The sequence below is a fragment of the Pogona vitticeps genome, chromosome 2, assembly GCF_051106095.1.
Source record: "Pogona vitticeps strain Pit_001003342236 chromosome 2, PviZW2.1, whole genome shotgun sequence".
NCBI classification, from domain to species: Eukaryota; Metazoa; Chordata; class Lepidosauria; order Squamata; family Agamidae; genus Pogona; species Pogona vitticeps.
In genome coordinates, this window is record NC_135784.1 from 217,310,573 (window position 1) to 217,337,419 (window position 26,847).

The 26,847-nt window shown below is 42.9% G+C and overlaps 1 protein-coding gene across 31 annotated transcripts in view; it reads left to right on the forward strand.

The window, feature by feature from the left end:
* Positions 1-26,847, forward strand: part of ELAVL2 (ELAV like RNA binding protein 2) — a 258,364-nt gene that overhangs the window by 133,601 nt on the left and 97,916 nt on the right. For 10 of the 31 annotated variants that reach the window (XM_078384900.1, XM_078384899.1, XM_078384898.1 and 7 more), the window contains 2 exons: positions 2,155-2,245; positions 4,427-4,670. In XM_078384900.1, the coding sequence (XP_078241026.1) occupies positions 2,174-2,245; positions 4,427-4,670 (316 nt within the window). In that variant the 5' untranslated portion in view covers positions 2,155-2,173. Of the gene's footprint in view, positions 1-2,154; positions 2,649-4,426; positions 4,671-26,847 lie in introns of all 31 variants that reach the window. The other 21 variants (XM_078384907.1, XM_020790367.3, XM_078384913.1 and 18 more) reach the window with 6 other exon arrangements.

Here is a 26,847-nt window from a genome sequence, read left to right on the forward strand (position 1 = left end):
GGTATCCTGTTTCCTACAGTGGAGAGCCAGAAATAAATTGCTGGTCCCAGTTTGCATCAGTGGTATTTATGTAAGTCCTGATGTAACAATTCAGTGATAAATTCTGTGGATCTCCTCTAGTTGGAATTAGTGACTGGGCTTGGCCTAGGTTAGTAATCCTCTTCTGGTGCTAATTCCTAGGAAAGGTTTTTCTGGTCCTGGAGTTAGTAATGTAGCATGACTAATAGCCATTTCTGTTTTTACTATACTTTGTGTGTGATTGAAGGTCAAAAATAGTTGTCCTTCAGAATAAATGTTTTTCAGAAGGAAGCAGTTCTTTTTTAGCTGAATTTGTGCATGTATACATGTTTATGTGTATCTGTATGTAATTTAGTAAGATTGACTAGCCGAAGAATCAGGGAAGTGATGACCAGGATAGATTTGGGTATTTATGATAATACATGTTTCTCTTGTGCTTTGACTTACCATGCCAGTGTCCTGACAATGCATTTTCAACATCTGAGCAAGTTGTAATTAGTTGTAAATGGCAGATAAGCCATACTTGTTACTGCCTAGCTTTGCTAAGCCTGAATCTTCCTAAGCTTACTGTTTATATGTGGTTGTCAGTTTTCTGTTTTCCTGGAGAACAGTGCATCTCTTGAAAACATTTCTATACCATATATTGGCTCAGTTGTTCCATCTCAATGTTACTTAACTCCCTAATATTTCCTTATAAATTGCTCTTACAATAAGCAAAGCAAAACAACTGTACTTTTTCTATACACACAGGGTAATAGCTGTTTCCAGAAGTCAAGAATATAAGAATGAGGACAAGGCTTATATTCTTAACCAGAAATAAGATTTCTTGTCACCTGGCAAAGGAAGCAAGTGTCTTGTGGCGCAGTGGTTAAACTGCTGTATTGCAGCCAAAACTGTGCTCATGACCTGGGGTTCAATTCCAGGTAGCTGGCTCAAGGTTGACTCAGCCTTCCATCCTTCTGCAGTCGGTAAAATGAGTACCCAGCTCGCGGGGGGGGGGGGCAATGTGTAGCCTGCATAATTAACTTGTAAACCGCCCAGAGCGTGCTTGAAGCACTATGGGGTGGTATATAAGCAGCACACTTTGCTTTTTTGCTTTTTTGTGACCTGTAATGCTTCCCAAACAATATATATAGAAATAAAAGACTACTAAAATGACGCAAATCTGACACAATGTTCTTCAAAATGAACTAATCTTTCAAATTGAATGAGGTTGCTTTTGCAACATCAGAATGAAACAACAACTGGAATCCTACCAACAATATCATTTACAGTATTAGGGATGGGTTGGAGCCTAGCAAAATTAGAGAATAGCTGACATGTAATTTAGAATCAGGTGGATAAAAAGCAGTGATTGTTTTAAAAAATCAGATTGATTTAAATCATAATTACAGTTTTAAAGAACAAAATTTTAAATTTAACTTGTAAAAAAACCACACATTTTAATTATGTTGTTTATGTTTGTTGTAATTTGCCCAGAGTGGCCATTGGCTGGATGAACAGTACTCATATAAAAATGCATGGCAAGGCATGGAATGAATGAATGAATGAATGAATGAATGAATGAATGAATGAATGAATGAATGAATGAATGAATGAATGAATGAATGAATGAATTGCTAGGCCCAGTTTGCATCAGTGGCATTACATAAATCCTGACTTAAGAATTCAGGACAATTTGATTTAAATTAAATCCACCATGGTTTAGAAAGCGTTTTGAAGAGAGTCTGCAGAAAGTAAGCCAAGAATATTTGGTTTGGATTATTGACCTGCATTTTCTTTACCACCTATCTGCACTCCAATCCAATTATTTTTCTTTTGTTTCCCTGTGTCACATTGCTTGTAGACATGTGTTGGTATATAAGCATTGAAGATAGGTTTAAGGTTGGTGCAAACTAACTTGTATGTACTGTCTTTTAAATCAGACTTGTAAAAAGTGTCTTAATTAATGCAAGGGGGAAAGCACATGTTAAATGAATTTGAAAAGATTAGATTGGAATTGCCTGAAATTCTATTAAGCCACACTGCATGGACGTGCTGGGAATATAAATACAATTAACTGTAAATTTGTACAAACTGATTTGTTGCATTATCTTGCTAATCTAACATACGGTACTTTTTGTGTCCATATTGCAGACGGCAACTCCAAACTAACATGGCAGTCAGACTGTGTGATGTGGCTTCTCTGCTTAGAAGTGGTTCGTGGGCAGCAGAGCCTTGGACTGGGGTCTGTGGGATTTTTCTTAAATTCTGTAGGCTATTTTTAACTTGTTACAGTAGTTCTGAGGCCATACCAAACACTTTAAATTAATATTTGGATTAACTTTGAATATCCTCTTCTACATTTTCATATAGGAGTCAGACTGTATCCCTGGTTTGGGGCAGGATTCAGGGCACCTTTTAAACTTGTAAATGATATCTGATTTTCATCACAGTAACTCGAGTGATCTATTTGCTCTAGTACTGTATTAAAGCTGTTTTGGTATGGTCTGAATGTTGAATTAACTATAACTTTGGAATTTACATTATGTATTTTTTTGGTTACTAAAGAAATTACAGAATCCTATTCAAGTCTTGGCCAGAAAAGATGTAAAATAGAGGAGCTTCTGGAAAAACCTGATTTGCTTCAGGTGAACAGCAAACTTTTCTTTTTAAAAATTTCTATCAGTGTTGTAGGTGCTATTTGTTTGAAATATAGGACTATTAGCATTGCTTTTTTGGAGCAGCAGATGGTTCTGTATCTGAGACACTGTAATTTCAGATTATACAGACTTCTGCAGCTGTTCATTTAAGTGTTGGTTTAGGATTTCTTTCCTGCCAATGCAAGCATAAAAATAAATATAAAAGCAAATGTGCAGATATGTGAAAATGTTTAGTTGTCCTTTTAAAAATAATTGATTATTGACCATTATATATATATTATATTTCTAGAAAACCTTGGTCTGAATGTGGTGGTGTGTCCCACCAGTTTTATCAGACATGTTAGGTGCATTTGGGTAGCAATCTGTTTAAAGTTGCTCTTGGTTAGCTTGTGTATGGAAAATTTAGGATTCGTTTGTTACCTTAGGAAGAGGTAAGCATATGTTGGATGAAGTGAAAGGATTGCTCATCAACATACATGTGCGTTTCTTAAAATATAATAAAGAATTCCTCCTATTTTCCTGGAACCCAGTTATCTCCTGGGTCATCTGTAATTCATTCCCCTCCCTTTCTCAAGAGGAGTAATTGTAATCATACAAGTACCAGTGCTAACTTACTCCCATTTCAGCAATATAGTAAGTTAGTCTTTTTAAAATTCCAAAGATAGGTAGAAAGCATATCTCATCAAAAACCCAACAGCTCAGTTTGAGAATCAGTTTTCGTCATGAGCCTAGGGTAGATAGCAGTTTTATTGGCACAGTATGATGCGTTGATATATTTCCTGAGATCTGGGTTGTGTTCTGTATTGGAAAATTTGATTAAGATTTTCATTTCTTAGTCCTGAAGTTGTTATAAGTAGCTAGTAGACTGTTTAACAATGTCCAACAGCTATCATGTAAGTAGCACACCTGAAATTGAAATGACTGTACTTAAAATAGACCTTTATTTAAAAATGTGCCAGGTGTTTTGTTTGTTTGTTTGTTTAGGTATTCCTGATGAAAAAACAGATTTTGGACAAGTAATACTTTAGATTAGTTCAAATAAACCATAAGTGGAAATATGCAGATCTTTACGGTCTACTTTGAGGACACTGGCAATAGCAGTAGTTATCAGATTAGATGCATAATAATTGATGGTAAACCTTACCTGTCCTAGATTCACCAATGTAAGAGAGATCAAAGTTATTCCAGAATTTACACAGTGCTTATTCATTATGGATTGCAAAACTTTTGAATCATAAAATTTGTATTTGCCAGCAATATGGACAATGTGGCCAACCCTCTTCAATGCTATAAAGTAACCAAAACAGTACATTGTTTTCAATAATGACTTTCATGAAGTCTACTTTATTGTTCTTGTCAATGTAACTTGTGTAATGTTGAAACTTACAAAATATGGTTTCTACCATTAAACAACTCTGAAGATTTGAGTTTAATATTTTACTTTGATAAATCTTGTACTTCATTGAAATAACTTAGAAGTGGGTTTGAAGATACTTTGGTTCTTGCTGTCAGCAGACATTCTTGGGGTCTCCCTACCCCAGCTCTGACTTAGAAAACCTCTAACTGGAATATTTATTCATTTAAAACTTCTCAGTTGTTTTTTATTGCTAGAGAATTAAAACTAATTTGTTTGTATTGTAAAAGTATTATTACAGCCCTGATAATTGGGCACTCTTAGATAGTGACAAAGCTTTACATTCTTGGCTAGATTCGCTAATAGTTTCTGAAAAATGATTTCTGACAGTTCCCATTTTCTCTGTTTTTAGCAGGTAATTGCTGCCATGGAAACACAACTGTCTAATGGGCCAACTTGCAATAACACAGCCAATGGTCCTACTAACATAAACAACAACTGCTCATCACCAGTTGATTCTGGAAACACAGAGGACAGCAAAACCAATTTAATAGTCAACTATCTTCCTCAGAATATGACACAAGAAGAGCTCAAAAGTCTTTTTGGAAGCATTGGTGAAATAGAATCCTGCAAACTCGTAAGAGATAAAATAACAGGTACGTATGCATTGTAAGGGTTTTGCATATATCAATGTTGTTAGTAAACAGTTTGAATAAACATTACTTCTCAGTTAACAAATAGAACCATGGGGTTCATTTGGAAGATGGATTATCATTTCATGCAGTCTATAACTTGAGAAATAAGAAATTTAATGAGGTCTTCAGAGAATAGTTTGGGATGTTTTCACTGGCTTTTGGAGAAGATTGGAGAGAGAGCGTGCCCATTCATCTGCCTCTTAAGAATTCTTAAGTTTTTACCAGGGGTAGAGTTGTTTTAAATCAAACTGATTTAAATCACATTTCAAACCACGATTTAAATCACTCAGAAAGATAAAATTTAATTTTGTGATTTTTAAAAAATGAAAAAGCATACTCTTGCATGCTACAACCTTAATACATATTTTCCACAATCTCCTGGCTCATATTGTCTAGACTTTCAGTAATTTTCTGTCTACTGTTGACAATGCCAATGTCTGAAAATTGAGGTCCAGTGACTAGGGTTTCCATTCTAAATGAATAAGTATTGCTCAAGTGAACTGTGGGAAACAATCCTAGAGATTTTGATAGGGCCTCCTGAAACTGCGAGCAATGTATGATGTTGAGTAAATGAAATCTCTAGAAATAATTTTTGTTGGAGTTGGAAAATAGGGATGAGCAGCAAATAGAAAAAAATGGTTGTATAATCTGCTCATAAGAACACAGTCTGAGGTACAGATAAGTTCAGTTTCTCCAAAACTCTTCATAAGCAAAGCACAGTTTGGATTCCATATGAGATAGACGTAGCAACAGTTTTCACATGAGAAAGAGATGGGGACATTTCCTACTACTCTTCAGGCCAAAGACTGGCTTGGAGGAGAGTGCAGCACACTCTGGGATGATCTGTTCTCAATCATCCCAGATCATCTGTTCTCGATTACCCCAGTGCAGCATACATAATAACTGGTTCAAGCTACAGGAAGCCAGATTTAGACTAAAAATTAGGAAAAACTTTTTGACAGTTCGAGCAGTACTACAATGGAACCAATTACTTCAGGAGGTGCTGGAGGCATTCACCAATCTGTCAGATCTGCTTTGATTAGAATTCCTGTGTGGTAGGGGTTGGACTTGATGGGCTTATAGGCCTTTTCCAACTCAGTTATATGATTCTAAGTTCCCAGTTTGTATATCAGCAAAATAGGATTCATTTCATATCACACTAGGCTAAATTGCAGCCAAATTGGTAGTTATATCTAGTGGTTTGGAAGAGATGGAATCCTCATTGAGGTTCAGTTTCATGGAAAAGCTTCTTTACATGGCAACATAATTCTTCCCAAGTCGGTGCTCACGGTGTTTTCTGCCACAAATAAAAAATATGGTTGCATAATCCTTTCATAGCAACAAAGTTGAGGGTTCTATTATACTTTTATTTGATAACTAAAAAAATATAAATAAGACAAGGCTCTGAGTTCTCCAGGTCTACTCGTGTTCTCAAGTAGAACTAAAGATAGGGTTTATCAACTTTGTTATTTTTCATATTTGTATATTGTTAATCTCTGGGAATGAAAAATATGCAGTGTAGACTATCCTTTGTCTCTATTGTGCTAATTATAGAAGAAGCACCCCAAATACAATCACAGTGCATTCCTGTCTATATTTACTGGAAGCAAGGTTCATTGGTCAAAATTCTAGTTTATGTAGCTAGTTGAAGAGCTGCTGGATACTTGTCAGTTGTGTGCTTGTGCCCACCAGCTTATCAGTTAAGCTACCTCTATGGACATCAATAGGATTTTGGCTCCTGAGTTCACTGGATCTTATTTCCAGGTAAACACTTATAGCAGTACGAATCATTTGTATGACATCTGTTCGTGTCCCTATACCATGTCTTCATTCCTTTAAACCACAATGCTGACATTATAGCACGGGAAATAGTCTTCCTTAAAGAAGTCCAGTCCTGACTATTTTTCCTACTAAAAGGAATAAAACCTGAGTAAGAAGATAGGAAAACAGAGTATCAGTAGTGCTTTCCATTGCCATTGTCATGTGAGTGTATACTTGGAGGCAAGAAAGTAATATTTCCAAATCTTTACTGTCACTAACTTTGCTACTGTTATTAAATTTGAAACTAATTATTTCATTGCCCAACTCCATTGCTCCCCATCACATATTAATAAAAGGATTTGTTACAGGAAAATTGTTTTATTGATATATGGAGAGATTTTATTGAATGCGTGTTTAAAAAGTGAAGGGTTGTGTACCTTCACAAAAATCAGTGCAGTTTTGGAGGGGAATTGAGGCCCCGTAATGAAGGAAAATAGGTTATATCTCCAGTTTGTGTTGGAGAGTGCCCTTTTTTATGTTGTGCTATAAAGTGTGTGTGTGTGAGAGAGAGAGAATAGGGGGGCCTTATTCTTGAGTTTTTTTCCCCTCCCTTTGAGGAAAAGTCCAGGAGGCTTCCTTCAGTTTTGGTGCCCACAGACTGTGCACTTCTATTATAAAACTTGTAAGCCTGTACAGTTCTAAAATTTCACAAGTCCTGTATTAGGCTATCTAGAGGGAAAATGTGACTTTTGGCTTAGTTACAAACTTCTACCCTCCTGGCAGCTACCTTGCGTTGCATTTCCACTTGTCCTTTCTTTGTTCTCATTCCTCACTGTGCTTAAAAACTGGATGCCACAGTGGCATTTGGATCTTGACAGCCTTCCAGTGCTTTCAGGCCTAAAAGTCAGTGAGCAAGCTTAGATGCTGTAGAACAAGGGTCCCCAGCCTCTGGTCCATAGAGCAGTCCTGCCGCCCGCACGCAAAGATGCATGCATGCCTCTCCTCCCCCTACATGGCTTCTCCCATGCGTGCACAGTCCCCCCACAGCCCCTCCCCCACAGCCCCTCCCATGCATGCACGGCCTCTCCCATGACCTGTCCCACACATGCACAGCTCCTCCCATGCATGCACATCCCCTCCCATGAAGGCACAGACACTGCATGCTAAACTGGTCCATGAAAGCAAAATGGTTGGGGACCACTGCTCTAGAAGCGTTGCCCTACCAAGACCTCTGCTCATGGTTGGAAGTTGACTTGAATAATGAGCATATGAGGTTTTAGATACTTGTTTGATGTGAACATATGTGTGTACACACACAGCCATTCCACTTAGTTTGATTTTATAGCAATAAACATACTGTATTCCCCCCAAAATAAGACATGGTCTTAAATTAATTTTTGCTCCAAAAATACAGTAGGGCTTATTTTCAAGGGATGTTTTATTTTTTTCCCATGTACGACAATCTACATTTATTCAAATACCATCATGTCATCTTCTGGTTGCTGGACAATAGTGGAGGGTTTCACTTAACTAGGGTTTATTTTTGGGATAGGGCTTATATTACGAGCATCCTGAAAAATCATACTAGGGCTTATTTTAAGGTTAGGTCTTATTTTCGGGGGAACAGGGTATATGCAAGGTATTAGTAACTCAAGTGATTTTTAGGCAAGGTTTGACATAATGCACAATAGGTAACTGAAGTGCACATGCTTTTTGTTGTTGTTTAGTCGTTAAGTCGTGTCCGACTCTTCGTGACCCCGTGGACCAGAACACGCCAGGCCCTCCTATCTTCCACTGCCTCCTGGAGTTGGGTCAAATTCATGTTGGTAGCTTCGATGACACTGTCCAACCATCTCGTCCTCTGTCGTCTCCTTCTCCTCTTGCCTTCACACTTTCCCAACATCAGAATCTTTTCCAGGGAGTCTTCTCATGAGATGGCCAAAGTCTTGAAGCCTCAGCTTCGGGATCTGTCCTTCCAGTGAGCACTCAGGGTTGATTTCCTTTAGAATGGATAGGTTTGTTCTTCTTGCAGTTCAGGGGATTCTCAAGTGTCTCCTTCAGCACCACAATTCAAAAGCATCAATGCTTCAGCGGTCATCTTTATGATCCAGCTCTCACTTCCGTACATCACTATTGGAAAAACCATAGCTTTGACTATGCGGACCTTTGTTGGCAAGGTGATGTCTCTGCTTTTTAAGATGCTGTCGAGGTTTGTCATTGCTTTCCTCCCAAGAAGCAGGCGTCTTTTAATTTCGTGGCTGCTGTCACCCTCTGGATCCCAGGGAGGTAAAATCTGTCACTGCCTCCATGTCTTCCCCTTCTATTTCCCAGGAGATGATGGGACCAGTGGCCATGATCTTAGTTTTTTTGATGTTGAGCTTCAGACCATTTTTTGCTCTCTCCTCTTTCACCTTCATTAAGAGGTTCTTTAATTCCTCCTAACTTTCTGCCATCTGCATATCTGAGGTTGTTGATATTTCTTCCAGCAATCTTAATTCCGGTTTGGGATTTATCTACTCCAGCCTTTCGCATGATATATTCTGCATACGAGTTATACAAGCAGGGAGACAATATACAGCCTTGTCGTACTCCTTTCCCAATTTTTAACGAATCAGTTGTTCCATATCCAGTTCTAACTGTTGCTTCCTGTCCCACATATAGATTTCTCAGGAGATAGATAAGGTGGTCAGGCACTCCCATTTCTTTAAGAACTTGCCATAGTTTGCCGTGGGGCACATGCTCAAAGGCTTTTGTGTAGTCAATGAAGCAGATGTTTCTTATTTGTGATCTCTGTGAATGCATACTAATGGGTTTAATCTGTGCCTGCACAGAGGTCTCTGGAATATTCTAGAGCTTTATGCTATGTTCGTCAAGGACCACCCCCCGCAGCCCATGAGGTCTGCCCTCCCTGGAGATTACGTCAGTTCCTCTTTGCTGCCGCTGAGGTCTTTCCTGTAGTTGAGCTGCTGTTCGTCCGTTTCGATATCTGAAAAAAAAAATACAATTGTTATCTATCCTCTTCTTCAATCACGATCTTCTACAATCTAGGGAATTGTAAGAGCCTTCTACATTTCCCCTGACCGCCCCCTCCCCTTTTCTCGCCTTTTATGGCACCCCTTCCCTCTTTCAAAAAGTGCACTTCGTGCTCTAATAAGACTCCTCTATCAGACGGCCATAACATCTGCCTTTTTTGTCTTGGGGAATCCCACCAAACCTCCTTGTGTCAGTATTGTAAAAACTTTACCAAATAAGCCCTCAAATTGAGACAACAATGTTTTAGATCATTTCTTTGGGAAAAATTGCTTCAACCTTCTCAAACCATGGAATCACCCCATAATCCTCAACCTCCGAGACAATCTCCGGTTCCACCTACCATCTCTTCGTCGACCACATCAATCTCCAAAACCTCTCTAAAATCCAAATCTAAGCCTTCCAGCTCCACCAAATCTACCCCCATACCGAAGTCCCCTTCGATATGGGATCATTCCAAGTCAAAGAAGCCTAAAAAATCTTCTACTGACTCCCATCTGTTTAGACCAGTACCAGACCAACCACCACTCCAGGTTCAACCTACTGTATGTGTTGACTCCTCAGAAGATACCCTTTTACCTCTTTCCAGTCAACCTGAATCTCTGATACTTGCTCAGTCTCCATTCTTGCCAATTAATACTGCTGAAGTCACTATAATACTGACTTCATCATGCTTGAGCCCTCTATCTACAGTTCGCTCCATTTCAATGGGTGATTCAGACTAGACGTACCAGACACCCGATGTTTCTCCTCCCCGCAAGAGGTCGAGGAAAGAGCATCAAACGTCCCAAACATCTCACCTTGGTGCCGATCCTGTGAGACCCGTCACTCCAAATGGATCCTTCACATCTCAAGAGCCGTCCAGAAGATACAGTCAATCCAAACAGGTCACACTCTGTGAGCCTCCAGAGCATTATGACCCTGCCTACAGACACGCTTGATATCGAGCATATCAGTACTACCCGTTCAAGCTCGACTTTTACCTAGACCGTCAACACAGATGTCGGTACTACTATGATTCCAAAATCTCTGACTCATCTCCTTTTCTTCGGTATCGTTCATGGTACCAAGACATGTACCAGTGCCATTCTTCATCTGATGAGGATTCGGTACCACCTATCCTGATACCGAAACATCATAAATCATGGAAAAGACAACATCCTGAACATCCTTGGGCTCAACCCATGGTACCGAAGCAATCCCATGAATCTGCTCCATCACAATTGCATCAACTTTTGGTACAGGTGACCATAAGTTACACGAGTCCCCAACCTCTACCTCCCAGTACCAAACATCCGTATAAGAAGCAATCCAAATCTCAGACTGCCTCCGTACCACCTCAACAAACCTCATCAAGGTCCCACCATGACCTCCCAGATCCAACTTCTAATTTGTCTCAATACTGCCTTCCAACCTCTTCCTCTCATTCATTCTCTTCACATTCTTCTCACTCCATAGCGGACCAAGAATCCCCACTCAATCTGCCAACACTGGACTCGGATCTCAGTTTTAACAATCCTTCATCACCATCTAACGATTTTTCTTCCTATTCCCAATTAGTCCTACTGATTGCCAAAGCCATGGAACTTAATGTGCAACAGCCTACTCAAGTCCAATCAAACAAAGTTTTCAAAGACATCATTGAACAACAAACTCTGCCTTTAAGCATGAGTTTTATTCCCTCTCTGCTAGAACTTAATAAGCAAACTTGGACAAAACCTTCCTCCATACCAGAGATGTTTTGTAAGGTTGAGAACCTTTATAAAGCACACGGAGAAAATACTGCCTTCTTGTTTAAGCACCCCCCCTCCTAATTCACTCATTGTGGATGCCACTCAAAACAGGGCACATAACGGCTCCAGCATGACATCTAACAACAAAGAAGGGAGAAAACTGGACATCGTAGGACACAGAATATACTCTCTTGCATCATTCACTCTGTGCTGCCAATTACATTGCAACTATGGGAGCTTACCTCCGTTATTTTTGGAATAAAGCTCTCCCATCTCTCCAGTCTGCTGCAGGCGAGTACAAATCCTGTGGCCTCGCCTTCTACGACTAGAGGCCCTGGCACACCAAGAGTGAATCACAGCCAGGCACATCATCGATGTATCGTCAAGATACATGGCTACTGCAGTAGCCCTCCACAGATATGCCTGGTTACGGTTTGCTTATATCTCAGATGATGTCAGAATGAGAATAGAGGACTTACCCTTTGATGGTTCCCATCTTTTTGCTCAAAAGACAGAAGAGATCTTGGAGAACCTACAAAAATTGAAAAAACAGCACGCTTATACAATACCCAGCCATATTACAGAGTGCAATGCCCCCAATGGCATCACCCTTTTCTATACCAACAACCCAAATCATATTTTGACAGAAACAAATTCTCATCCCAATCAACTCCCTCATTTCAACGTAGGCATGCAGTGCAAGGTCAGCATCCCAAACAATCTTTCTGTCATCCTGAGTAAAAGCAGAAGCAGGGCTTTTGACTTCTTCATTCCCCAGATCTGCGAAACTCACCTTACTCCAACCGCAACCACTCGTCTTTCAGCCCATCTTCCATTCTGGGCTTCTTTCCCAACCAATTTTTAGGTACTCACCGTCATCGCTATAGGTTATGCCATAGAATTTGCTTATCTACATCCATCAAGGATTGTTCTAATGCCACCATCCGCTGTCCTCGAACAAGAAATTCAATCTCTCCTCTCAAAAGATGCTATATCGCGCATCACTACTCCAGAATATCACCCAGGGTTCTTCTCCTGTTATTTCACCGTCCCAAAAAGAGATGGCGGATTAAGACCTATCCTCGACCTTCGAGAGCTCAACTACTATAACATTCAAAGACGATTCCGTATTGGTCACACTAGAACGAATTCTACCCATTCTCCAACAAAACAATTGGTTTGCAGTTATAGATCTAAGCGACACATACTTTCATATCATGATCCGCCATGACCACTGCAAATTTCTCAGATTCACCATAGGAGATCACACCTACGAATTCAAGGTCCTCCCATTCGGCCTCTCTCCAGCACTAGGAGTATTTACAAAATGTATGGCACCCGTAGCAGTTCATCTACGTACCCTAGGAATTTCGGTGTTTCTGTACATAAACGACTGTCTCGTAGTCTCTTCTTCTCGCTCTTAAGCTTTGAAAGATGTTCCGGTGACTCTCTCTCTTCTTGCGGACCTAGGCCTAAAAATCAACAAAGAAAAATCAATCCTCACCTCCACTCAAGGCATCATATACATAGGCGACTCTACCAGAGCAAGAGTCTTTCTTCCTTGAGAAAGGGCTATCAAACTTCACTCCCTCATCACTCATTTCTGTCCCCACTCCCGCGTCACAGCACATTCCACTGAGTGACTTTTAGGCCTTATGGCCTCCACAACTTCAATTATTCTACATGCCAGACTCAAAATGTGTTCCCTCCAGTCATGGTATGTGACTCTCTTTGACGCCATGACAGAACCACCATCAAAACTTCTCAAAGTCACTCCCAAGCTATTTTCCCAATTTCTTTGGTGGGACACTCTGATCAACCTATTCATGGGACAACATTTTATTCCACTTCAGCCATCAATACAAATTACCACAGATGCAAGCACTACCGGATGGGGGCGCACACTGCAACGGCCTTCACATCCATGCCACCTGGTTCTGCACAGAATGTGCTCTTCATATAAACAACCTGGAACTTCTAGCCATTTTCAAGGCATTCAGAGCCTTCAGGCCAATTATCCTCGGCAGCATTGTTCAAGTCACAACCGACAACACCACTGTGTTATTCTATGTCAACAAGCAGGGAGGCACACACTCCCTTCCTCTTCTATATCTTGCAGTGCAATTTTGGGAATGGTGCCTCGAACACCACATCTTTCCCATGGTGGTACACATTGCCACACAGGACAGTCTAGTGGCAGACAAACTCAGCAGACTGCATACTCAGATGCACGAATGGTCCCTAGACCAGTCAGTGTTTCTTCACCTCTGCAGACTCTGGGGTCAACCGCAAGTCAATTTTTTACCACACCTCAAAATGCAAAATGTGACCTTTTCTGCTCAAGAGCAGTCATTGGATGAGGGTCACTGGGAGGTGCACTTATGGCAGATTGGACTACACAGCTCATATACCTCTTCCCTCCCATCCCTCCACTCCTCAGGACAGTAGACAGACACAATCATGCCAACGCAATTCTCATCACTCCCTGGTGGCCAAGACAGCCACGGCTCACCGTGCTCTATTCCATCACCAGCGACTACCTCCGCCTGTCTCTCGTCCCACACCTGCCCTCACAACATCAGGGCAGGATCCACCACCCAGATCTTCACACCTTCTATCTCACAGTGTGGAGAATTCTCCCTCAGTGAACACTATTCTCGCCAATGCCCGTAAACCTTCCACAATCAAACTCTATTCCTACAAATGGTCTGTCTTCACCAAATTTGCTTTCCAACATGATCTTCCTACTACTGCAACACATTTACAAGCTGTCCTACAATTTATCTCCTATTTAATAAATAGTTATCCCTTTTAACCCCCAAGGTCTGCTTAGTCGCCATTATAGCCTACCAGTCTCAAGATTCGGAAGCTGCCTTGATTTTTCGCTACCCCACACTAAAGGCTTTCTCTGGGGTGTTTCCAATATGCGCACTTCGGCGCCACCTCCTCCTCCACAATGGTCTCTACCCCTTGTTCTCCACTGGCTTTCCCGTCCTCCGTTTGAATCACTTGGCACAACTTCAGAGTATCTCCTCTCTCTCAAGACGCTCTTCCTCATCGCCTTCACCTCTACCCGCAGAGCTTCTGAACTCGCAGCCCTGAGAACTGACCCTCCATTTCTCCAATTTGAACCCTACAAGGTCACCCTCTTCCCTGATGTCTCCTTCCTGCCAAAAGTTGTGTCCCACTTCCACTTCTCTCAACTTACAGTTTTACCTTTGTTTTTCCCATCACCTACAACTGATTTGGAATGATGTCTACACACATTGGATACCAGACGAGCACTTGCCTTCTATATCTCAAGAACTTCTTCTTTCCAGAAATCAAAGAGACTGTTCGTAACACCATGCCTCCCTCATAGAGGTTCTCATATATCTTCTCTATCTATTTCCCGCTGGATCGTATCGACCATAAAACTGGCATATCAACTTGCCAAACAGCCTCTACCTGTAGGTATTAAGGCTCATTCCACTAGAGTGACAGCTACTTATGCAGCATTTCTTCGTGGAGTTCCACTCCCGGACATTTGTAAAGCTGCTGCACGGGCAACGCCAACCACATTCACCACCCACTACAGGCTGGACTTAAGAGCCGAAAAGGATGCATCATTTGGGAGAACTGTGCTTTCTTCTACCCTTCTGTGACATCCCTCCACCTATAAGGTAAGCTTGTTAGTCACCCATTAGTGTGCATTTTCAGAGACCATGAAGAAGAAAGAGAGGTTACTTATCTGTAACTCTGGTTTTTTAAGTGGTCATCTGTAAATTCACACTTCCCATCCGTTTTCCCCTCCGTCCGTCACTCGTGTATCTTTTGATGCAATGGCAGGCTGTTCTTAGGAACTAAGGAAATCTCCAGGGTGGGCGGACCTCATGGGCTAGGGGCGCGATCCTTGATGAATGTAGCATAAAGCTCTAGAATATTCCGGAGACCTCTATGCAGGTAAAGATTAAACCCATTAGTGTGAATTCACAGATGACCACTCGGAAGAACCAGAGCTACAGGTAAGTAACCACTCCTTTTCTGGAACTCTCTGGCTTTCTCCATAATCCAGTGCATGTTAGCAATTTGGTCTCTAGTTCCTCTGCCCTTTCGAAATCCAGCTTGTACTTCTGGGGGTTCTCGGTCCACATACTGCTGAAGCCTACCTTCTAGGATTTTGAGCATAAACTTGCTAGTGTGTGAAATGAGTGCAATTGTACGGTAGTTGGAGCATTCTTTGGCACTGCACTTCTTTAGGATTGGGATGTAGACTGATCTTTTCCAATGTTCTGGCCACTGCTGAGTTTTCCAAACTTGCTGCATATTGAGTGTAACACCTTAACAGCATCATCTTTTAAGATTTTAAATAGTTCCACTGGAATGCCATCACCACCACTGGTCTTGTCATGTTTTCTAAGGCCCACTTGACTTCAGTCTCCAGGATGTCTGGCTCCCGGTCAGCAACCACATTATCTGGGTTGTCCGGTGCATCCAGATCTTTCTGATATAATTCCTCTGTGTATTCTTGCCAGCTCTTCTTGATGTCTTCTGCTTCTGTTAGGTCCCTCCCATTTTTGTCTTTTATCATGTCCATCTTTGCACAAAATGTTCCTCTAATATCTTCAATTTTCCTGAACAGATCTCTGGTTTTTCCTTTTCTTTTTTTCCCCTCTGTTTCTTTCAATGTTCATTTAAGAAGGCCCTCTTGTCTCTCCTTGCTATTCTTTGCAAGACTGCATTCAATTTTCTGTAATTTTCCCTATATCCCTTTCATTTTGTTTCTTTTCTAGGTTACTAGGCGCTCCTCGGTCGTGAAGCCAGGTCTGGAGGCCCTTCATGTGCGAATTGGGGCTAGGGATGGTATTGGGATCTTGCTGGGTTACCGCGCTCCCCGTGACCCAGCCACCTCCCTACCGGAGCTGGCGGACTTCGTCTCCGCGGCACTGTTGGAGTCCCCGAGACTTCTGGTCCTGGGTGACTTCAACATCCATGCGGAGGCGGAGGTATCCGGTCCAGCTCTTGAGTTCCTGGAAACCATGGCTTCCTTGAACTTATCCCAACATGTCAACGGCCCCACGCACATGGGTGGCCATATGCTCGACTTGGTTTTTTCCACCGAGTGTAATGAGCGTGGTCTGATGGTGACTGACCTTGTGTCAGTCCCCTTGTCATGGTCAGACCATTACCTAATAAAATGTAACCTCACAATGGCGCTCTCCCCTCGGAGGGAGCATGGATCTATTTTGATGGTCCGCCCTCGAAGGTTACTGGATCCAATTGGTTTTCAGGATACCATGAGAGGGATTCCAGCAGAACTGTCTGGCGCTCCTGTCGAAGCTCTGGTCGATGGTTGGTTCTCCGCCGCTACTAGGGCTGTTGACACGATCGCACCCAAACGCCCTCTCAGAAGCAGAGCTCGGCCAGGACCCTGGTATAGTCAGGATCTACGAGCGATGAAGCGAATAAGGAGACGGCTAGAGTGCGCTTGGAGAAAGAAACCGACGGACTATAGTAAGATAGCTGTCAGGATCGCAACTAACCGTTACCTAGCCAAGGTAAAGGCTGCTAGAAGATCTTACCTCGCTGACCGGATAAGCGAAGCTTCCAACCAGCAGGCGGAACTTTTCCGTATAGTTCGCGATCTATCCGGAATTGGTCAGGGTGAAGGGCCTCCCACTAGCATCTCACCTGACCAATTTGCAGCGTTTTTTAAATCCAAAGTGGAGGCCATCCGCCGTGACCTTTCTCCTTTTTTAAATACAATGGATCGAGCAGAGATGTCCAGCGCTCCGTCCTGCCCGGTTATTCTCGACTCCTTTCAGCCTGTAACACCAGATTTGGTAGGCAAGGCGCTTGATCGCTGTCGGGCCACCACCTCTTCTCTCGACCCTTGCCCGGCCTGGCTAATCAAAGCAGCCAGGCCGGTAACAACTGAATGGGCCACTGCAATAATTAATGGGTCTCTCCAGGAGGGCAAGGTTCCCCTCGCCCTCAAGGAGACACTCATTAGGCCCATTAGGAAGAAACCAAATTTGGCGGCGGACGAAATTGGCAATTATAGGCCCGTCGCCAATGTTTCCTTCCTCAGCAAAGTGGTTGAGAGGGTGGTGGCAGATCAGCTCCAGGCGCTCTTGGACGAAACCAATGCTCTGGACCCATTTCAGTCGGGCTTCAGGCCGCGCTATGGTACAGAGACGGCACTGGTCGCACTGTTGGATGACCTGTTGAGGGAGGCCGATGGGGGCAACATGTCCTTGTTGGTCCTCCTCGACATCTCAGCTGCCTTTGATACCGTCGACCACGGTATCCTCCTGGGGAGGCTCTCCGAGTTGGGAGTCGGTGGCCTGGCACTCGCCTGGCTCCGCTCCTTCCTGGAGGACCGCCCCCAGAGAGTACAGCTTGGGGAGAGAGTCTCGGCCCCGTGGAATCTCAATTGTGGGGTTCCACAGGGGTCGATCATCTCCCCAATGCTGTTTAATATCTATATGAGGCCGCTGGGCGGGGTCATCAGGGGGTGTGGGGCATCGTGTCATCAGTACGCTGATGACACACAGCTCTACATCTCCTTTACACCAACTTCAGTGGATGCCGTCCGGTCCCTGCAGCGCTGCCTGGACACTGTACTGGAATGGATGCAGTCAAATGGACTGAGGCTGAACCCAGACAAGACGGAGGTCTTGAGGGTGGGCGGCCCTTCCGTCAGCGGCATAGGTGACTCCCTCTCCTTTGGAGGGACGACCCTTGCCGCAAAGAGTGAGGTCCGCAGCTTGGGAATACATCTGGACCCGGCGCTTACCATGGAAACCCAGGTGGCGTCCGTGGTTCGCTCCGCCTATTTTCATCTATGGCGGATTGCCCAGCTGCGACCATATCTTGATCGGGGGGCCCTCACTACTCTAGTCCATGCGCTCGTAATCTCGAGATTAGACCATTGTAATGCACTCTACGTGGGGCTGCCTTTGAGGCTGACGCGGAAACTTCAGATGGTCCAGAATGCAGCAGCCAGGCTCCTTAGTGGGGTGAGAAAACACCAGCATATCTCCCCCACCCTGGCTGCTTTGCACTGGTTACCCATCCGTTTCCGCGTTGACTTCAAAGTGCTAATGATCACTTATAAAGCCCTAAACGGTTTGGGACCTCAATATTTGGCAGACCGTCTTCTCCCACCCAGATCTACCCGAATCACCCGACATAGCCAGCAGGGGCGGCTGAGGGGTCTGACGCCGAGAGAGGCCCGGAAGGAAAAAACAAGAAACCGGGCCTTCTCGGCGGTGGCTCCTCGGCTGTGGAACGCCCTTCCAACAGAAATTCGGCTGGCACCCTCGCTGGGTGTTTTTAAAAGCCAGTTAAAAACTTGGTTATTCAAGCAGGCCTTCCCTCCAGTCAATTAAGTATTTCTCTTTTTCTTTTTCTTTGCTATTCCATCTTGGTAATCCTCTCTTTAAATTAATTGTTTTAAATTGAAACTGTAGTTGTAATTTTTATGATTTTATATATTTTTATACTGTTTTGTTTTATTTTGTAAGCCGCCCCGAGTAGACATGGTCTAGAGGGGCGGGGTAAAAATCAAATAAATAAATAAATAAATAAAAATTTCTCTGCTATTTGTAAGGCCTTGTTGGACAGCCACTTTGCTTTCTTGCATTTCCTTTTCTTTGGGATAGTTTTTGTTGCTGCTTCCTGTACAATGTTACGAACCTCCATCCATAGTTCTTCAGGCACTCTGTCCACCAAATCTAGTTCCTTAAATCTGTTCTTCACTTCCACTGTGTATTCATAAGGGATTTGGTTTAGATTATACCTGACCAGCCCAGTGGTTTTTCTTACTTTCTTCAGTTAAAGCTTGAGTTTTGCTATAAGAAGCTGATGATCAGAGCCACAGTCAGTTCCAAGTCTTGTTTTTGCTGACTATATAGAGCTTCTCCATCTCTGGCTGCAGAGAACACAATCAATGTGATTTTGGTATTGCCCACCTGGTGATGTCCATGTGTAGAGTCTCCTCTTGCGTTGTTGGAAAAGAGTGTTTGTGATGACCAGCTTGTTCTCTTGACAAAACTCGATTAGCCTTTCCCCTGCTTCATTTTGAACTCCAAGGCCAAACTTTCCTATTGTTCCTTTTATCTCTTGACTCCCTACTTTAGCATTCCAATCCCCTAGAATGAGAAGACCATCTTTCTTTGGTGTCAGTTCTAGAAGGTACTGTAAGTCTTCATAGAATTGGTCAATTTCAGCCTCTTCAGCATGCTTGGTTGGTGGATAAACTTGGATTACTGTGATGTTGAAAGGTCTGCCTTGGATTCGTATTGAAATCATTCTGTCTGTCATTCTGTATCCCAGTACAGCTTTTCCCACTCTTTTGTTGACTATGAGGGCTACTCCTTTTGTTCTACAGGATTCTTGCCCACAGTAGAAGATATGACAATCGTCTGAATTCAATTCGCCCATTCCGGTCCATTTTAATTCACTGACGCCCAGGATGTCAATGTTTATTCTTGCCATGTCCTGTTTGACTACATCCAGCTTCCCAAGGTTCATAGATCTGACATTCCAGGTTCCTATGCAGTATTTTTCTTTGCAGTATCAGACTTTCCTTTCACTTCCAGGCATGCCCGCAGCTGAGCATCTTTTCAGCTTTGGCCCAACCACTTCATTAGTACTGGAGCTACTTGTACCTCAGTAGCATGTTGGACGCCTTCCGACCTGAGGGGCTCATCCTCCAGTGTCATATCTTTTAGCCTTTTGTTTCTGTTCGTGAGGTTTTCTTGGCAAAGATACTGGAATGGTTTGCCAATTCCTGCTCCAGGTAGATCACGTTTAGTCAGAACTCTCCACTATGACCTGTCCATCCTGGGTGTCCTTGCACGGCATAACCCATAGCTTCTCTGAATTACTCAAGCCCCTTTGCCATGACAAGGCAACAATCTGTGAAGCACATGCTTTACTGCATTTTATTTTAACTCTGCTTTAATATGAATCTTTTAGCAATTCAGTAATGTATCTAGCAAATACAGATTTACAGTTTGAGTGGATTTGGGTGTCAGAAATGTTCCAGAGTGTCCAAATCACAGTAGTAGCAACTATTAAAAAGGTTACTTTCCTAGTGTGCCTCCCCCCCTCGCTTTTTAAAAACAGGGCCTTCTCCTGAATTGAAAATAAGCTAACAGGTTCTTAAGGATGAACATACATCAGATAGCTAGCCATCAAAAGTCAGTGTCAGTCTTCTTTTAAAAACTCACCTTCAACACTGACGAAGTCATGGGGAACATGATTGAATTTGCGCCTGAATTTCAGAAAAATAAGTTCTAATTGTTACTCTAAAGCGTTTTTAGAGCTTTTAAGTCAGGATCTGCTCGCTTTCTCCTAGAAGACATAGTTATAGGTGAGAACTAGACTCTGATGTGACAAAATGCTCGGGTGGATAAAAATAAATGATTTTTAAAAAAATTAGTTTGATTTAGATCATGATTTAAATTGTCCTAGCAAAACAATCAGATGATCACATGTCATTTTTCTCTCTCTTCACCAGAAAAAGGAGGTGGGTAGACTCTTTTCTATCTCTCGTCTCCCTCAGCAGATTAAGTATACAAATCCATTGCTTCCCTTTCCTCTACAGGGCTGCTTTGCTAAAGGACAGAGGACACTTAAGACTGTCCAATCACTGTGTCACAATTCAGAGGATAATTTGATGAACTTCTGTGTGTAAGGCAGTGAGGGGGGAGAGGGAAGGTTTGTGGAAAATACAGTGGACCCTCGACTTACAGACGGCTCGACTTACAGACTTTTGAGTTACAGACTTCTCTGGCCACAAAATTTAGATTCAACTTGCAGCCGGAGAATCGACTTACAGACCAGAAAAAACCCAAAATGGAACAAAAGTAGAATAAAAACTGCCAGTTATGGGATTAATTGGTTTTCAATGCATTGTAGGTCAATGGAGATTCGACCTACAGACTTTTCGACTTGCAGCCACCGTTCCAATACGGATTAATTCCGTAAGTAGAGGGTCCACTGTAGAAGAAGAAAATGGATGGATGCAGTAGTGTGTCTCTGGATCCTTCCATGGAATAGTGTGGGGTTTCCTGATACAAGTCATCTTGTATTTTCTGTTTTTCTCTAGATATTAGTTTTCGGAATAGTTTTCTTTGGTCTAGTTTCAGTTAACCCCAGATTCTCATTGCAGCCAACTGAAAGCTTCTAAGAAATAAGGGCAGTAGAATGTTTTCATTGTTATATACTAATTTTGTTCCACCTATGTGGTATTTCTATTGATGCATTGAAAACTATAATATCTAAGGAATACATTTTGCTTGTTAAATGTCTACAAACTTCAGTTCTGATCTGAAATGCACTTTCCTTGGCAAGTTAGAGCCTTATGGGACAGGAATACTCATCAAATCTGAGAATTAGTTGTGTGTTTATATTTATATGCAACTACAGTGGGGTCTCGACTTACGAACCTAATCCGTATTGGAAGGCAGTTCTCAGGTCGAAAAGTTCTTAAGTCGAATCTGCATTTCCCATAGGAATGCCTTGAAAACCATTTAATCCGTATCTGCTCTTTTCGTCCATAGAAATTAATGGGAAGCTGCTATTCCGCTTTCTGCCACTAGAGGGGGTATATTTTTCCTTTTTTCCTTTTAACCTAAGATGACTTAGCTTTAAAAAAAGGAAAAAAAGAGTTCGTAACTCGAATCTAAGTTCGTAAGTCGAGTCCATATATCCCTATGAGAGCGGTTCGTAAGTCGAAACGTTCGTATGTCGAAACGTTCGTAAGTTGAGACCCCACTGTATATTCAGAATTACCATAGTAAATCATGAAATGCCTTGTCTGTTTCTGCTAATGCACTATAGCTTAATTTTGGGTACCTCTTCAAGGCAGCTACTTCCAAATACAAAAGCTACTGGGTGCTGTGAAAAATCCAGCCAGGTTTAAAAGTGGGAGTGATATGTTTCATCATCCTCTCTCTTTTTCTTCTGGGTTCTGCCTGTGTGTGTACAGAGTTAAACTCTGGGGGTAAGTAGATTCCTGATGGACACAGTTGTATAATTATGGTCATTTCTTTAGATAGATGAGTAAGAAGAATATGGATTGTGTCAATATTCCCAAATTATTCTCCTATAGAAATGTGTGTGGACACTTTGAGAAGATTGTTTTGTTTTTTAAATTATAATTAATAGAATCTCAAGCTAAAGTGGATGCAGTTTGCAAACATTGCAGTTTGGGTTTCTTCAGATTTTGCTTCATGGTTCAAGACCACTCACTGATCAGGGTTAGATAAGTATATATGTAGAGGAGATCAAGCTACAGTAAGCCAGGAAAAAACCTTCTTAACTTTTAGAGCAGTATGACAATGGAAACAATTACCTTGGATGGTGGTGAGCAACACTGCAGGAATTCAACGAAAGACTGGGCAACCATCTGTCAGATCTGCTTTGATTTGGATTCCTGCATTGAGCAGGGGTTGGACTCGAAAGTCTTGTAGGCCCCCTCCAAATCTATGATTCTGTGAGTTGATGTTTTGCTTTTTCCTGCTGAGGAAGCAGAGGCAAAAGGTGGGCTGTATTTGGGAGGACAATTTATTTGATGAGATATTTTTTTCTAGGCTTGTGGATTTTCGGGCTTGCAAGAGTGTGTTTGCTCTGACCTTTGTTCTCCCTGACCGCATGGTCTGAGGGGGCAGGGTTTTAGCTTTAAATGAGTGCTAGCAGAAGCACGCACCATTCTCTGATTCTATTTTTATACTCTAACCTGGTAAATAGGAAAGACAAACAGCAGTGCATACACCTGAGGGAACAGGAAAGTTTTAGGGGTAGGATCAGACTTCCTCTCTTTTTAATTCACTGACCAATCAGTCAAGATGGAGAATGCAGGATCTGTTGCACTTGTAACACCCATGGCATGTTTGTTTTCTTACCAAATGAGGTGCCTGGGTAGAAGTGCTCTAAGTGTAAGTTGGTGGTCCTCTTGGAAGACAAGATTCGGCAGCTGGAGGCTTGTGTTTCTAGTTTCCGTACTATTAGGGAGCAGGCTGGGTAGGTGGGGCTCTTCAGCCTTGGAAAGCAGCTCATCTCGGAGAAAGAAAACTGCAATTTCAAACCTCCACTGCCTTGTGGCTATATCCACTGATTGAAAAGGCTTCAGGAGTTAACCTCAAGGCAAAATCCAGAGCCGGAGTCCCGGAGGCAGTTCATGTTGTTCTGGCAACTCCTGCGACGTCGCTGGAACCAGTTGTGTTGGCTCTTGCCTTTCCATTGGACTATTTCAGTGACATGGAGAGGGGAGATTTGCTGCTTTGGTAGTAGCCTATCCTCCATATTATTTTACCCAGGCTTTGTGCTGTGGAGAAGACACTCCAGCTTCATATGACGGTATGAAACAACACAGGAAGTGGCAGTTACCGGTTATAAGTCTTTGCTCGATTGGCATAGAGCATGATGCCAGGGGCTACTTCCAACGGTGCGAGAGGTCATTGCACCTCACTAGGTAGTTACTGCCCACCTTAAGCTGGGCAGTCCCCAGTCAGTAAGGTGATATCCTCGCCGTGGTCTGTTAACCTCACGGGGTGTGTGGGTTTAGGGTGAAAGTCGACAAGCAGATCGATAACCCTGCACCATGCAACAATCATATGAAAACTTCTGCCCTAAAGTTGGGCACCTAGAATGTTTGGACAATGACCCCTGCCTTTTCTGATGGCCTGCAGGAAATAGATGACGTGCGCAAGGCAGCTGTACTCGACATGGAACTGAGTAGGCTGCAGATAGACATTGTTGCCCTGCAAGAGACAAGATTGCCAGGCATGGGATATGTCAAAAACAATTCTCATTCTTCTGGCAGGGAAAGAAAACCATTGAATGAGACCAGGGAACATGGTGTTGGCTTCGCGGTCAGAAATACTCTGCTGAGAGCCATTGTTCCACCTACTGTGGGGAGTGAAAGAATCCTGTCTCTGCAGCTCTACTCATCAGCGGGACCAGTCATCCTCATTAGTACATATGCACCAACACTGTCACCTATAATAGAAGTCAAAGACAAATTCTTCGACACTCTGGAAGCTACTATCAAAAAATCCCTGAGAGAGAGTCACGGTTCATTCTCGCAGACTTTTAACGCTAGAGTTGGTGCTGATCACAATTCTTGGCCCACTTGTCTAGGCCATTTTGGAATTGGGAAGATGAACGAAAATGGCCAATGCTTGCTGTGGTTTTGTTATTATTATGGTCTTTGTGTCAGCAATATGTTCTTTAATGCAAAGCTTCAACACAGAGTTTCCTGGAGACATCCAAGAGCAAAGCATTGGCATCAGCTCGATTTGATCCTCACTAGACATTGTAGCATTCCTAGTATTACAATCACACACAGTTACTAGAGTGCTGATTGTGATACTTATCACTCCCTGGTGTGTAGTAGAGTAAAACTGTGAACAAAGAGATTGTATCACATGAAAAAGGAAGGAAGACCACGTATTGACATCAGCAAGATTCACGATAAAAGAAAAGTGGAGAAATTTGCCCAAGCGCTTGAGGAAACCCTTCCAGGTCCGGCTGATGCAAATGCACCTGAACGATGGGAACATTTCAAGAACTCTGTTTATAGCACTGCCTTGTCTACATTTGGCAAGAAGACCAAAAACATGGCAGACTGTTTCAAAGCCCATTCGGAGGAGTTGATGCTAGCCATCGAGGATAAGAGGAGAGCTCTAGAAGCATACAAAGCCTGTCCTAGTGAGTACAACTTGCAGCCTCTTCGAGTTGCTTGTAGCAAAGTCCAGGAGGTTGCCAGGAGATGTTCCAACGATTATTGGCTTCAGCTCTGCTCTCAGATGCAGATAGCAGTGGACATAGATAACATCAAGGGAATGTATGACGGTATCAAACAGGCTTTAGGTCCAATACAGAAGAAATCTGCTCCCTTGAAGTCTGCTACAGGCGTGATCATCCAGGACCAAGCACAGAAGATGGAACGCTGGGTGCAGCACTACTGTGAGTTATATTCCAGAGAGAACGTAGTAACTGAAGAGGCACTAAATAACATTGAGTGCCTGCTGTCTTGGAAGAGTTGGACAGTGAACCAACTTCAGCAGAAATAAAAGCGGCCTTGGATTCCCTCACCTCTGACAAGGCACTGGGAAGGATAACATCCCTGCTGAAGTGCTGTAAAGAGATCATCATCACCAAGCTGTTTGGAGGGAAGGTGGAATACCACAGGATATGAAGGATGCAAATGTCATCACATTGTATAAGAGCAAAGGAGACGGGGCGACTGCAATAACTACAGTGTTGTAGGGAAGCTGCTTGCCCATATTGTGCTGAAGAGACTCCAGGTGGTTGCAGGCAGAGTCTACAGAATCATAGTGTGGATTTTGAGCTAATGGATCCACCACTGACATGGTATTTTCCCCTCAGACAGTTGCAGGAGAAATGTAGGGAACAACGACAGCCACTCTTTGTGGCCTTCATAGATCTCACAAAGGCCTTTGATTTGGTTCGCAGGGACGTCCTTTTAAAAATACTTCCCAAAATTGGATGTCCACCACAACTCCTTAACATCATCAGGTCCTTTAATGAGGAAATGAAGGGCACTTAGTTTTTGATGGCTCAACATCAGATCCCTTTGACATCCAAAGCACAGTGAAACAGGACTGTGTCCTCATGCCGACCCTGTTTTTTGCTGTTATGCTGAAACACGCCTTTAGAACTGCAACAGAAGGTGTCTATCTCCAGACTAGATGAGATGGAAAATTCTTCAATCTCTCTAGATTGGGAGTGAAAACCCAGGTCCAGCTGAAATACATGCAGGACTTCCTCTTTGCCAATGATGCAGCTGTTGTTGCCCACTCTGCTGAAGACCTCCAACAACACATGAATCGTTTTAGCAAGGCCTGCCAAGACTTTGGACTAACAATCAGCCTGAAGAAAACACAACTCATGGGCCAGGGCGTGGACTCACCTCCCTCTATTACCATCTCCACACAGGAATTGGAGGTTGTTCATGACTTTGTGTACCTCGGCTCAACGATCTCTGACACACTCTGCCTAGATGTCGAGCTGGATAGACGCATTGACAAAACAGCTACCATGTTCTCTAGGCTCACAAAGAGAGTATGGCTTAATAAGAAGCTAATGGCATATACCAAGATCCAGGTCAGTAGAGCCTGTGTCCTGAGTACTCTCCTGTACTGCAGTGAGTCCTGAACCCTTTGTGCAGAGCAGGAGAGGAAGCTGAACATGTTCCATATGCTTTGTCTCCAACGCATTTTTGATATCAACAGGCAGGACAAAGTTCAAAACAGAGTAGTCCTAGAACGAGCTGGAATTTTTAGCATGTATAGATTACTGAAACAGCAATGTCTACATTGGCTTGGGCATGTTGTGAGAATGGCTGATGGTCGGATTCCAAAAGATATCCTGTATGGAGAATTAGTGCAGGGAAATCGCCCCAGAGGGAGACCACAGTTGCGATACAAGGATATCTGCAAGTGGGATCTGAAGGCCTTAGGAATGGACCTCAACAGATGGGAAACTGATATCTGAGCGTTCAACCTGGAGGCAGGCAGTGCGTCATGGCCTCTCCCAGTTTGAAGAGACCATTGTTCAGCAGGCCAAGACAAAGAGGCTGTCCCAAAACCAGCAAA